Below are 12439 nucleotides of genomic sequence, written 5' to 3'. Positions count from 1 at the left end.
ATTTATTTTTTTTTTTTACGATGTCCAGAACTTTCAGGTTGCTAAGTTTTTCCTTTTTTTCTAGTGTCCGCGACTTTATATATGTTGACTGCGTTATCGCAGTTTTAGCCTTCGATCGTTTTTGTTAACGAACACGAATAAGCACAACATAGTGTTCCTTTTTCATGGAATGTTCTTTGTTGTGTCTCTGTGTTTAGAAAAAGAATTGGTCTGAACTAAAAATCGTCGTTAGTACGCGTTGCTAACGCATTAAATATTCCAGCAATCGCGCGTGTTTGTGCCCTTCGCCTCTATTGAGTTTGTATGGTACCAAATGCTTAGAAGAGATTGGCATAAGCTTTTTTGGGAAGCCATATGGTTCAGTTTCTTGATGAAATTAAGCTGCTTTGTCCAGAGTAAGTAGCGCTGATGTTATTTGGCCATGCGCGCACTCGATTGCTTTTAAAGACTATTTTTTCGATGTTTTGATGCGATACCTTTCGCTTCTAACATGCTGTGGCACCGAAACGCCGCAATTTACAAAGCGTCACTATTCTTTAGAAGATTTCAAAACTAATGAAGCTTTAAGAGAGCGAGAGACGCGAGCTGTGGAGGTTTGCCTGTCAACACGAAAACACACTTTGCAGTCTGACGGTGGAGCAAAAAAAAAAAAAAAAAAGTCTCCTCGACAGTCCGCATAAAACTCCGCTTGAAAAATAAAAACATCTAAACATCTAGAAGTTTTATAAAAACGAACGCAACGTTTCTCTGAAACACGACAAAAAAAAAATGACTGAAGCTGCATCTCCGAAAAAGGCCACAAAGAAGTCTGCGCCTAAAAAGCCTGCTGATCATGCTCCCTACAAGGCGATGATTGTCGATGCTATTAATTCGCTTAAAGAACGCAAAGGGTCGTCAAGACAAGCTATCGCCAAGCACGTCAAGGCCAACAACAAGGTGGGTGAAAACGTCGATTCGCAAGTCAAGATTAATTTAAAGCGCATGGTGGTTGCTGGCGAGCTCGTACAAGTGAAAGGAACTGGCGCGTCGGGTTCTTTTAGAATTGCAGCTAAGCCCAAACCGTTAAAGAAGCCTGCTGCAGTCGCCAAGAAGCACAAAAAAGAAGCCAAAGAAGTAAAGAAGCCTGCTGAAAAGAAGAGCACGCCAAAAAAGAAAGCTGCGTCAGTGAAAAAAGTCGCACAAAAAGAGAAAGTGAAAAAAGCTACTCCTAAGAAAAAAGTGACTCCCGCAAAAAAGAGCGCCCAGAAACCGGTTGCTAAAAAGCCCGCAGTAAAGAAAGTGAAAGCGACACCTAAGAAGAAAGCTGCAGCCAAGAAAACCATCGCAAAAGTGGAAAAGAAATAACCTAACCTACCCCGCTTTTTGTCAAACGGCTATTTTCATAGCCACACATCTTTCTAAAAACAAAGTTCCAGGCGTAGAACTTGTTTACTTTGTGTTTGTTTGTTTGTTGTTTTTTTTTTTTGTTTTGTTTTGTTTTAAGGCACTAAGCCGACAACGTTTTTAACAGATTTGTGGCTATGAAAATAGCCGTTTTGTTTAGAAGCACCATTTTTTAAGCTCGCTCTCCTCTGATTCTTCTCGCCAACTGAATGTCTTTTGGCATAATAGTGACACGCTTTGCATGGATGGCGCACAAGTTGGTATCTTCGAAGAGACCCACTAAGTAGGCTTCTGAAGCTTCTTGTAAGGCCATGACGGCGGTGCTTTGGAAACGCAAGTCAGTCTTGAAATCTTGAGCTATTTCGCGAACCAATCGCTGGAAGGGTAGTTTTCTGATTAGGAGCTCTGTCGATTTTTGGTATCTTCGGATCTCTCTCAAAGCTACGGTACCGGGTCGGTATCTGTGGGGTTTCTTTACTCCGCCGGTAGCCGGGGCACTCTTTCTTGCTGCTTTTGTTGCCAGCTGCTTTCTCGGTGCTTTACCGCCGGTAGATTTTCTAGCTGTTTGTTTTGTGCGGGCCATTGTAAGTTACGCTTACACTTATCAGTTTAAGTTGAACTTTTGAAGTTTTTCAATTTAACGCGTTTTGTTGACATTTTTAGACTTTGCCGCGACTTAAAGCTGCATTCTGATTGGTGCTAAGAAAGTGCTCTTTGATTGGTTCAAGTACAAATGCAAAATAAGGCATTAAGGCCACGTAGGCGTGTTTTTTGGCTACGGGAAAAGAGAGCGCGTTTGTCTCGCCTCTACAATTTCTGCTTTTTTAAACACTTCAAAGACAGGTCGACGTAGTGGAATTCCGAAAAGAAACTTTTCTGCTCTGTTTGCGAACGGATAAAAGCGTTAAATGCGAAAACGCGCGTTAAAAACAAGGCAGTTTGTTTTGGTTTTTTTTTTTTTTGTTTTTTTGGTTCAGATGGCTTTTTGACGAAGGACCGTTGCGATTGGTTGTTTGACGAAGATGTTTCCATCTATGTAGGGTAAAAGTCGCGCTTCCAGCGCATAATAAAAACAAAAAGAAACGCAAAAAGACAGTAATTGAACTTCAAACAATTTTAATCATGTCTGGTCGCGGTAAAGGAGGAAAAGGACTTGGAAAAGGAGGCGCAAAGCGTCATCGCAAGATTTTACGTGATAACATCCAAGGAATCACAAAGCCCGCCATACGTCGTCTAGCTCGTCGCGGTGGTGTTAAGCGTATCTCTGGACTTATCTACGAGGAGACTCGAGGCGTTCTAAAAGTCTTTTTGGAAAACGTTATTCGCGACGCTGTAACATACACAGAGCATGCCAAGAGAAAGACAGTCACCGCTATGGACGTTGTCTACGCATTAAAAAGACAAGGTCGCACATTGTACGGCTTTGGTGGTTAAAAGGGGAACACCTCAGCAATCAAAAACGGCTATTTTTATAGCCACACATCTGTTTTAAACGTTAATAGGCAATCTAGAACTTGAACGCTGCACCGCGATAAGCAGAGGGGGTGTGTAAAAACGGTTTAGTTTACCAGTTTCAGTTTGTTTCAATCGAAATGAAAAGCAATTGAATTGATTTCTAAGTAATGTTTTTTAGCGAGGCATAGTTTAACTGAGTGTTTAGAGTAGACGCTTGACACATAAAGTGTTTTGCTCACCATCATCGGGCTAGAAAGGTGATTTTTATCTAAAGCGCTGCTTTAAGTCTGATTTCCTAAAGATGCGCGCAATACATTTGAAAAAAAAAAGAAAAAAGAAAAAAGGAGCAAAAGTGTGGTAGTAGCAGCAAATAATAACGATGGGTGGGTCATAAGGGCTAAGGTTTTGATCAAAAGCAAAAAGGTGGCGCTCAAGTAGTTGTTGAAAGATTTTCTCACGCGTTTACCTACTGTAATAACTTTTTGTATCCAAAGTGGATGCAAAAGCTATACGTTTAAACATCAAAAAAAGCAAGTCTAGAAAAGCGCTCGCTCTTTAGACGCGGTGTCGCAATTTAAAACGAGCAAACAATGGCTGCCTAGCTATTGCATTTTAAGTACTTTCTCTCTACTACAATTTAAGGCGTTCTAATGCGTACAATGCTTTTACAAGATGTGTGGCTATGAAAATAGCCGTTTAGATAGCGCTCCATCTATTTACTGCTGGTGTACTTAGTAACAGCCTTGGTGCCTTCGCTCACTGCGTGTTTGGCCAACTCACCGGGAAGTAAGAGGCGCACAGCTGTTTGAATTTCACGCGAAGAGATGGTTGATTTCTTGTTTTGGAGGGCTAGTCGTGAAGCTTCTGAAGCGATTCTTTCAAAAATGTCGTTGACGAAAGAATTCATGATGCTCATCGCTTTGGAAGAAACACCAACATCAGGGTGAACTTGCTTCAAGACGTTGTAAATGTAAATGGCGTAGGATTCTCGCCTCTTTCTCTTGCGCTTTTTGTCTCCAGTACCAGCGATCTTGCCGCCTTTCTTACCAGCGCGTTTTTCCCCCTTTTTGGCCACCTTGGGCGCTTGTTTTCCTCCGGCCTTTGGAGCGTCAGACATGTCGACGAGTTTTAGAGAATTGAAATTTGAAATTACAAGCAACCGAATCACTTCCTATATAAAGCGCAGTTGTGGTCTCCAATTCGAGAACATTTCTGTTTCTCGCAAGCTCATTGGTTCTTCAAAGATTAACTAATTTGCGCATTGTTTGACGGAGTTTTTCTATTCGTTAAAAAAAGTGCAGTTCGAGACCAAATGTTTTTGATAAGAAAAAGGAATTTTGTAAGTTGATTTCAAAGCGCGCACAAATATCTCTAGGTTGTCTCTCGTTGTTTCTCAGTGTAAGAAATTAAAATGTCAGGACGTGGAAAAGGAGGAAAAGCTAAAGCCAAGGCAAAGACTCGATCGTTCAGAGCCGGACTTCAGTTTCCAGTCGGTCGTGTTCACCGATTTTTGCGCAAAGGACACTACGCCAATCGCATCGGTTCAGGCGCACCTGTCTATTTAGCTGCTGTTTTGGAGTATCTCTCCGCCGAAATTTTGGAGTTGGCCGGTAACGCTGCTCGTGACAATAAGAAAGCTAGAATCATTCCTCGACACTTACAGTTAGCTGTTCGCAATGACGAAGAGTTGAACAAGTTGTTGTCAGGTGTTACTATAGCCAGTGGCGGTGTGCTGCCAAACATACAAGCCGTTTTGCTTCCCAAGAAGAACGAAAAGGTTCCAAAACCAGCAGCCAAATAAACGGTACTCTGAACACAAGATAAAAAATAAAGGCTATTTTCATAGCCACACATCTGTTAAAAACATGACGGCATGAGCTTAAACACACTAAGGAGAATATAAAGAAGTGTGTGTGTGTGTGTGTGTGTGTGTGTGTGTGTGTGTGTGTGTGTGTGTGTGTAAGGAAGGGAGGGGAGGGGGGTTCAAAATCTCTTTTTAAAGCTGTTAGGGGATAAAAAGAGCACACGCATCCCGTTACAAAAAAATACATGGTGGGGTTTACACGCCATCTTTGAAACGTTTTAAGTTATAACCTGAGGGAGAAAAAACAGTTCGGTTACCTCACAGGTCACGTGCATGTTCAAGATTCCAAGTTTTGAAAGGATCCAACGTAACTTGAATAAAAAGTGAACACGCACGTGCCCAGATTGGCGACCATCTATAGGCTGTAGGAAAATAACAAAGAAGATTTAAGCGCCTCCGTAAGAATTTAGCTCCCTTAGGATTTCAGCAAAAAAGTATATTTAGCGGAGAAAAAAACAAAGAGCGAGGTTAAGCAGCAGTGACGGCATTAGCATCAGCAGCAGCAACAAAAACAAAACAAAACAAAAAAAAACAAACAAAAAAGCGGCAGCACGAAAAAAAAAAAAAAAAAAAAAAATTTCCGTTTTTTACACTTGCGTGTTTGTCTGTGTGTAATCCTTAATTGCATGGTTTTTTGTTGTTGGTTTTACCTTGTCATTTTTCTTCTGCGCACGTTCTCTTGGTCAGTAGTTTTTTGAAATGCGAAAAAAAACGTCAACGAAAAGAAGTGAACGGGTCATTGCACGTCATGTCTAACAAACAAGAGGGGTAAAGACAAAGACGTCCGCTGTCGAAAACTCATACATACTCCAAGCTGACACACTCTTGAGACACTTCGAAATAAAGCAAATGATCAAAGTCATAACACTTGACAAAGTCGAAACAAAAATCACAGCATGCGCAGACAACCCTTTATTTTACATTAAAGGAAAAAAACGTAAAGCTAGAACTAAACATTCCTTCAATTAAAACACGTCAAACTTGCGACGGGCACAAAACTCAACATATAACAAAGTTACGACGCTCTAGTTCTTTTACATTTTGTTTTCTAAATGACCCGTCCCTAAAACCCCGGAAAGAATAAAACGCGACAGTCGAGAAGTTGGCCAATACCTTTTTTCACAGTAACTATCAGGTGTTTCTCGCAACGTCGGATGGGTTGCTGAAACCTTAAAAAAGAACTTTAAAAAGCTTGTGGGGTAGCGTTAGTTCTCATGCTATTTTAACAAAGTACTAAAACTTTAGTTAAAGTAATAAGATTTTACAAAGTAGCTACATTTTAATTATTGTCCTCATTTATCGTCATCTATCGTCATTTTTCACGTATCTGCCTAACTTAGTACCTAACAAACTAACTAAGATACAAACTAACTAACTGAATGACTAACTAACTGACTGACTAACCAACTAACTGACTGACTGACTAACTAACTAACTGACTGACTAACTAACTAACTAACTAACTGATTGACTAACTAACTAACTAACTAACCAACTAACTAACTAACTAACTAACTAACTAACTAACTAACTAACTAACTAACTAACTAACTAACTAACTAACTAACTAACTAACTAACTAACTAACTAACTAACTAACTAACTAACTAAATAACTAACTAACTAACTAACTAACCAACTAACTCACTGAGAGACTAACTAACTAACTAACTAACTAACTGACTAACTAACTAACTGACTAACTAACTAACTAACTAACTAACTAACTAACTAACTAACTAACTAACTAACTAACTAACTAACTAACTAACTAACTAACTAACTAACTAACTAACTAACTAACTAACTAACTAACTAACTAACTAACTAACTAAGTAGCTTACTTTGTATTTGTTTTTCAATTATGAACGAGTTCCTTGCAAGATAGATATTTCTGTTGCATTTGTTAGCCTTTATTTTTAGCAAAAATAAAATTCCAACTGGTGCTTTTCTAATGTCAAGGACCTCGCTAAGGCTAAAGCAGCTAAGCCTAATGGTTATGATGTTATAAAGCGGAGAAAAATGAACTTTTCTGAAAATGAAAAAACGAGAGATGGAATTGATCTGCAATAACTTCGGTTGTGAACACCTTATAACTGATGCCTCGTGCGATTTTAATAACTTTGCATCATGCAAAAGCCGCCAAATTCACTTTTCACGAGTGTTAAAGTGTCATTTTTGAAATGCCAGTTATGAGCGCATGAAATCAAAAGCGAAATTTGCACTTTGAAAAGCAAACGGAAATGTAGAGCATCTTTTAAAATCGCCATATTCTAATTCAGTTTTGCCTTTATGAACTTGAACAAAAGTTGCATGCCTTCCCAAGACTGCACAATTGTAAAGAAAACACCAAGCTTCGCTCGAACGATGACTATGAAGACGAAGAACCGAATGGACCCCGTATTGTGCATTCGTCACTCATTCTCTTATCTCCTCAAACGTTTTTTTACCGTTACCTTCCATAATGAATTTTATTTTTTATTTATTTTTTTTTTTTACGATGTCCAGAACTTTCAGGTTGCTAAGTTTTTCCTTTTTTTCTAGTGTCCGCGACTTTATATATGTTGACTGCGTTATCGCAGTTTTAGCCTTCGATCGTTTTTGTTAACGAACACGAATAAGCACAACATAGTGTTCCTTTTTCATGGAATGTTCTTTGTTGTGTCTCTGTGTTTAGAAAAAGAATTGGTCTGAACTAAAAATCGTCGTTAGTACGCGTTGCTAACGCATTAAATATTCCAGCAATCGCGCGTGTTTGTGCCCTTCGCCTCTATTGAGTTTGTATGGTACCAAATGCTTAGAAGAGATTGGCATAAGCTTTTTTGGGAAGCCATATGGTTCAGTTTCTTGATGAAATTAAGCTGCTTTGTCCAGAGTAAGTAGCGCTGATGTTATTTGGCCATGCGCGCACTCGATTGCTTTTAAAGACTATTTTTTCGATGTTTTGATGCGATACCTTTCGCTTCTAACATGCTGTGGCACCGAAACGCCGCAATTTACAAAGCGTCACTATTCTTTAGAAGATTTCAAAACTAATGAAGCTTTAAGAGAGCGAGAGACGCGAGCTGTGGAGGTTTGCCTGTCAACACGAAAACACACTTTGCAGTCTGACGGTGGAGCAAAAAAAAAAAAAAAAAAGTCTCCTCGACAGTCCGCATAAAACTCCGCTTGAAAAATAAAAACATCTAAACATCTAGAAGTTTTATAAAAACGAACGCAACGTTTCTCTGAAACACGACAAAAAAAAAATGACTGAAGCTGCATCTCCGAAAAAGGCCACAAAGAAGTCTGCGCCTAAAAAGCCTGCTGATCATGCTCCCTACAAGGCGATGATTGTCGATGCTATTAATTCGCTTAAAGAACGCAAAGGGTCGTCAAGACAAGCTATCGCCAAGCACGTCAAGGCCAACAACAAGGTGGGTGAAAACGTCGATTCGCAAGTCAAGATTAATTTAAAGCGCATGGTGGTTGCTGGCGAGCTCGTACAAGTGAAAGGAACTGGCGCGTCGGGTTCTTTTAGAATTGCAGCTAAGCCCAAACCGTTAAAGAAGCCTGCTGCAGTCGCCAAGAAGCACAAAAAAGAAGCCAAAGAAGTAAAGAAGCCTGCTGAAAAGAAGAGCACGCCAAAAAAGAAAGCTGCGTCAGTGAAAAAAGTCGCACAAAAAGAGAAAGTGAAAAAAGCTACTCCTAAGAAAAAAGTGACTCCCGCAAAAAAGAGCGCCCAGAAACCGGTTGCTAAAAAGCCCGCAGTAAAGAAAGTGAAAGCGACACCTAAGAAGAAAGCTGCAGCCAAGAAAACCATCGCAAAAGTGGAAAAGAAATAACCTAACCTACCCCGCTTTTTGTCAAACGGCTATTTTCATAGCCACACATCTTTCTAAAAACAAAGTTCCAGGCGTAGAACTTGTTTACTTTGTGTTTGTTTGTTTGTTGTTTTTTTTTTTTGTTTTGTTTTGTTTTAAGGCACTAAGCCGACAACGTTTTTAACAGATTTGTGGCTATGAAAATAGCCGTTTTGTTTAGAAGCACCATTTTTTAAGCTCGCTCTCCTCTGATTCTTCTCGCCAACTGAATGTCTTTTGGCATAATAGTGACACGCTTTGCATGGATGGCGCACAAGTTGGTATCTTCGAAGAGACCCACTAAGTAGGCTTCTGAAGCTTCTTGTAAGGCCATGACGGCGGTGCTTTGGAAACGCAAGTCAGTCTTGAAATCTTGAGCTATTTCGCGAACCAATCGCTGGAAGGGTAGTTTTCTGATTAGGAGCTCTGTCGATTTTTGGTATCTTCGGATCTCTCTCAAAGCTACGGTACCGGGTCGGTATCTGTGGGGTTTCTTTACTCCGCCGGTAGCCGGGGCACTCTTTCTTGCTGCTTTTGTTGCCAGCTGCTTTCTCGGTGCTTTACCGCCGGTAGATTTTCTAGCTGTTTGTTTTGTGCGGGCCATTGTAAGTTACGCTTACACTTATCAGTTTAAGTTGAACTTTTGAAGTTTTTCAATTTAACGCGTTTTGTTGACATTTTTAGACTTTGCCGCGACTTAAAGCTGCATTCTGATTGGTGCTAAGAAAGTGCTCTTTGATTGGTTCAAGTACAAATGCAAAATAAGGCATTAAGGCCACGTAGGCGTGTTTTTTGGCTACGGGAAAAGAGAGCGCGTTTGTCTCGCCTCTACAATTTCTGCTTTTTTAAACACTTCAAAGACAGGTCGACGTAGTGGAATTCCGAAAAGAAACTTTTCTGCTCTGTTTGCGAACGGATAAAAGCGTTAAATGCGAAAACGCGCGTTAAAAACAAGGCAGTTTGTTTTGGTTTTTTTTTTTTTTGTTTTTTTGGTTCAGATGGCTTTTTGACGAAGGACCGTTGCGATTGGTTGTTTGACGAAGATGTTTCCATCTATGTAGGGTAAAAGTCGCGCTTCCAGCGCATAATAAAAACAAAAAGAAACGCAAAAAGACAGTAATTGAACTTCAAACAATTTTAATCATGTCTGGTCGCGGTAAAGGAGGAAAAGGACTTGGAAAAGGAGGCGCAAAGCGTCATCGCAAGATTTTACGTGATAACATCCAAGGAATCACAAAGCCCGCCATACGTCGTCTAGCTCGTCGCGGTGGTGTTAAGCGTATCTCTGGACTTATCTACGAGGAGACTCGAGGCGTTCTAAAAGTCTTTTTGGAAAACGTTATTCGCGACGCTGTAACATACACAGAGCATGCCAAGAGAAAGACAGTCACCGCTATGGACGTTGTCTACGCATTAAAAAGACAAGGTCGCACATTGTACGGCTTTGGTGGTTAAAAGGGGAACACCTCAGCAATCAAAAACGGCTATTTTTATAGCCACACATCTGTTTTAAACGTTAATAGGCAATCTAGAACTTGAACGCTGCACCGCGATAAGCAGAGGGGGTGTGTAAAAACGGTTTAGTTTACCAGTTTCAGTTTGTTTCAATCGAAATGAAAAGCAATTGAATTGATTTCTAAGTAATGTTTTTTAGCGAGGCATAGTTTAACTGAGTGTTTAGAGTAGACGCTTGACACATAAAGTGTTTTGCTCACCATCATCGGGCTAGAAAGGTGATTTTTATCTAAAGCGCTGCTTTAAGTCTGATTTCCTAAAGATGCGCGCAATACATTTGAAAAAAAAAAGAAAAAAGAAAAAAGGAGCAAAAGTGTGGTAGTAGCAGCAAATAATAACGATGGGTGGGTCATAAGGGCTAAGGTTTTGATCAAAAGCAAAAAGGTGGCGCTCAAGTAGTTGTTGAAAGATTTTCTCACGCGTTTACCTACTGTAATAACTTTTTGTATCCAAAGTGGATGCAAAAGCTATACGTTTAAACATCAAAAAAAGCAAGTCTAGAAAAGCGCTCGCTCTTTAGACGCGGTGTCGCAATTTAAAACGAGCAAACAATGGCTGCCTAGCTATTGCATTTTAAGTACTTTCTCTCTACTACAATTTAAGGCGTTCTAATGCGTACAATGCTTTTACAAGATGTGTGGCTATGAAAATAGCCGTTTAGATAGCGCTCCATCTATTTACTGCTGGTGTACTTAGTAACAGCCTTGGTGCCTTCGCTCACTGCGTGTTTGGCCAACTCACCGGGAAGTAAGAGGCGCACAGCTGTTTGAATTTCACGCGAAGAGATGGTTGATTTCTTGTTTTGGAGGGCTAGTCGTGAAGCTTCTGAAGCGATTCTTTCAAAAATGTCGTTGACGAAAGAATTCATGATGCTCATCGCTTTGGAAGAAACACCAACATCAGGGTGAACTTGCTTCAAGACGTTGTAAATGTAAATGGCGTAGGATTCTCGCCTCTTTCTCTTGCGCTTTTTGTCTCCAGTACCAGCGATCTTGCCGCCTTTCTTACCAGCGCGTTTTTCCCCCTTTTTGGCCACCTTGGGCGCTTGTTTTCCTCCGGCCTTTGGAGCGTCAGACATGTCGACGAGTTTTAGAGAATTGAAATTTGAAATTACAAGCAACCGAATCACTTCCTATATAAAGCGCAGTTGTGGTCTCCAATTCGAGAACATTTCTGTTTCTCGCAAGCTCATTGGTTCTTCAAAGATTAACTAATTTGCGCATTGTTTGACGGAGTTTTTCTATTCGTTAAAAAAAGTGCAGTTCGAGACCAAATGTTTTTGATAAGAAAAAGGAATTTTGTAAGTTGATTTCAAAGCGCGCACAAATATCTCTAGGTTGTCTCTCGTTGTTTCTCAGTGTAAGAAATTAAAATGTCAGGACGTGGAAAAGGAGGAAAAGCTAAAGCCAAGGCAAAGACTCGATCGTTCAGAGCCGGACTTCAGTTTCCAGTCGGTCGTGTTCACCGATTTTTGCGCAAAGGACACTACGCCAATCGCATCGGTTCAGGCGCACCTGTCTATTTAGCTGCTGTTTTGGAGTATCTCTCCGCCGAAATTTTGGAGTTGGCCGGTAACGCTGCTCGTGACAATAAGAAAGCTAGAATCATTCCTCGACACTTACAGTTAGCTGTTCGCAATGACGAAGAGTTGAACAAGTTGTTGTCAGGTGTTACTATAGCCAGTGGCGGTGTGCTGCCAAACATACAAGCCGTTTTGCTTCCCAAGAAGAACGAAAAGGTTCCAAAACCAGCAGCCAAATAAACGGTACTCTGAACACAAGATAAAAAATAAAGGCTATTTTCATAGCCACACATCTGTTAAAAACATGACGGCATGAGCTTAAACACACTAAGGAGAATATAAAGAAGTGTGTGTGTGTGTGTGTGTGTGTGTGTGTGTGTGTGTGTGTGTGTGTGTGTGTGTAAGGAAGGGAGGGGAGGGGGGTTCAAAATCTCTTTTTAAAGCTGTTAGGGGATAAAAAGAGCACACGCATCCCGTTACAAAAAAATACATGGTGGGGTTTACACGCCATCTTTGAAACGTTTTAAGTTATAACCTGAGGGAGAAAAAACAGTTCGGTTACCTCACAGGTCACGTGCATGTTCAAGATTCCAAGTTTTGAAAGGATCCAACGTAACTTGAATAAAAAGTGAACACGCACGTGCCCAGATTGGCGACCATCTATAGGCTGTAGGAAAATAACAAAGAAGATTTAAGCGCCTCCGTAAGAATTTAGCTCCCTTAGGATTTCAGCAAAAAAGTATATTTAGCGGAGAAAAAAACAAAGAGCGAGGTTAAGCAGCAGTGACGGCATTAGCATCAGCAGCAGCAACAAAAACAAAACAAAACAAAAAAAAACAAACAAAAAAGCGGCAGCAC

At 40.4% G+C, this 12439-nt stretch overlaps 8 protein-coding genes and 2 pseudogenes across 8 annotated transcripts; 6 read left to right on the top strand and 4 right to left on the bottom strand.

Annotated features, from left to right (window-relative positions):
• Nucleotides 1–768: 768 nt before the first annotated feature.
• Nucleotides 769–1344, top strand: LOC149887493 (histone H1.0-A-like). The gene has a single exon (XM_090087605.1). The coding sequence runs from the start codon at nucleotides 769–771 to the stop codon at nucleotides 1342–1344; it is 576 nt and encodes a 191-aa protein (XP_089943731.1).
• A 211-nt stretch (nucleotides 1345–1555) lies between these two features.
• LOC149887492 (histone H3) lies at nucleotides 1556–1966 on the bottom strand. Its single transcript, XM_090087604.1, has one exon. It carries the CDS (start codon nucleotides 1964–1966, stop codon nucleotides 1556–1558), a length of 411 nt encoding a protein of 136 aa, XP_089943730.1.
• Nucleotides 1967–2505: 539 nt separating this feature from the next.
• LOC149887491 (histone H4) lies at nucleotides 2506–2817 on the top strand. The gene has a single exon (XM_090088306.1). It carries the CDS (start codon nucleotides 2506–2508, stop codon nucleotides 2815–2817), a length of 312 nt encoding a protein of 103 aa, XP_089944432.1.
• Nucleotides 2818–3550: 733 nt separating this feature from the next.
• Nucleotides 3551–3955, bottom strand: LOC149887490 (late histone H2B.L4 pseudogene; annotated as a pseudogene).
• A 294-nt stretch (nucleotides 3956–4249) lies between these two features.
• On the top strand, nucleotides 4250–4639 carry LOC149887489 (histone H2A, orphon). The gene has a single exon (XM_090086628.1). The coding sequence runs from the start codon at nucleotides 4250–4252 to the stop codon at nucleotides 4637–4639; it is 390 nt and encodes a 129-aa protein (XP_089942754.1).
• A 2538-nt stretch (nucleotides 4640–7177) lies between these two features.
• LOC149887487 (histone H1.0-A-like) lies at nucleotides 7178–9170 on the top strand. The gene has a single exon (XM_090087594.1). The coding sequence runs from the start codon at nucleotides 7951–7953 to the stop codon at nucleotides 8524–8526; it is 576 nt and encodes a 191-aa protein (XP_089943720.1). The 5' UTR covers nucleotides 7178–7950; the 3' UTR covers nucleotides 8527–9170.
• On the bottom strand, nucleotides 8738–9148 carry LOC149887488 (histone H3). The gene has a single exon (XM_090087595.1). The coding sequence runs from the start codon at nucleotides 9146–9148 to the stop codon at nucleotides 8738–8740; it is 411 nt and encodes a 136-aa protein (XP_089943721.1).
• A 517-nt stretch (nucleotides 9171–9687) lies between the features above and the next one.
• Nucleotides 9688–9999, top strand: LOC149887486 (histone H4). Its single transcript, XM_090088307.1, has one exon. The coding sequence runs from the start codon at nucleotides 9688–9690 to the stop codon at nucleotides 9997–9999; it is 312 nt and encodes a 103-aa protein (XP_089944433.1).
• Nucleotides 10000–10732: 733 nt separating this feature from the next.
• Nucleotides 10733–11137, bottom strand: LOC149887485 (late histone H2B.L4 pseudogene; annotated as a pseudogene).
• Nucleotides 11138–11431: 294 nt separating this feature from the next.
• On the top strand, nucleotides 11432–11821 carry LOC149887484 (histone H2A, orphon). The gene has a single exon (XM_090086629.1). It carries the CDS (start codon nucleotides 11432–11434, stop codon nucleotides 11819–11821), a length of 390 nt encoding a protein of 129 aa, XP_089942755.1.
• Nucleotides 11822–12439: the final 618 nt, after the last annotated feature.

This window comes from Hydra viridissima, unplaced genomic scaffold (assembly GCF_058129835.1).
Source record: "Hydra viridissima isolate aposymbiotic clone 2 unplaced genomic scaffold, HvirCarnegie_v1 scaffold_5, whole genome shotgun sequence".
In the NCBI taxonomy this organism is placed as follows: Eukaryota; Metazoa; Cnidaria; class Hydrozoa; order Anthoathecata; family Hydridae; genus Hydra; species Hydra viridissima.
Note: the sequence above shows the minus strand (reverse complement) of the source record. Positions and strands in the feature narration are given on the sequence as shown.

Excerpts from the sequence above, each read along its gene's own strand:
- LOC149887493 (XM_090087605.1), top strand. The coding sequence starts at position 769 with ATGACTGAAGCTGCATCTCCGAAAAAGGCCACAAAGAAGTCTGCGCCT.
- LOC149887492 (XM_090087604.1), bottom strand. The coding sequence starts at position 1,966 with ATGGCCCGCACAAAACAAACAGCTAGAAAATCTACCGGCGGTAAAGCA.
- LOC149887491 (XM_090088306.1), top strand. The coding sequence starts at position 2,506 with ATGTCTGGTCGCGGTAAAGGAGGAAAAGGACTTGGAAAAGGAGGCGCA.
- LOC149887489 (XM_090086628.1), top strand. The coding sequence starts at position 4,250 with ATGTCAGGACGTGGAAAAGGAGGAAAAGCTAAAGCCAAGGCAAAGACT.
- LOC149887487 (XM_090087594.1), top strand. The coding sequence starts at position 7,951 with ATGACTGAAGCTGCATCTCCGAAAAAGGCCACAAAGAAGTCTGCGCCT.
- LOC149887488 (XM_090087595.1), bottom strand. The coding sequence starts at position 9,148 with ATGGCCCGCACAAAACAAACAGCTAGAAAATCTACCGGCGGTAAAGCA.
- LOC149887486 (XM_090088307.1), top strand. The coding sequence starts at position 9,688 with ATGTCTGGTCGCGGTAAAGGAGGAAAAGGACTTGGAAAAGGAGGCGCA.
- LOC149887484 (XM_090086629.1), top strand. The coding sequence starts at position 11,432 with ATGTCAGGACGTGGAAAAGGAGGAAAAGCTAAAGCCAAGGCAAAGACT.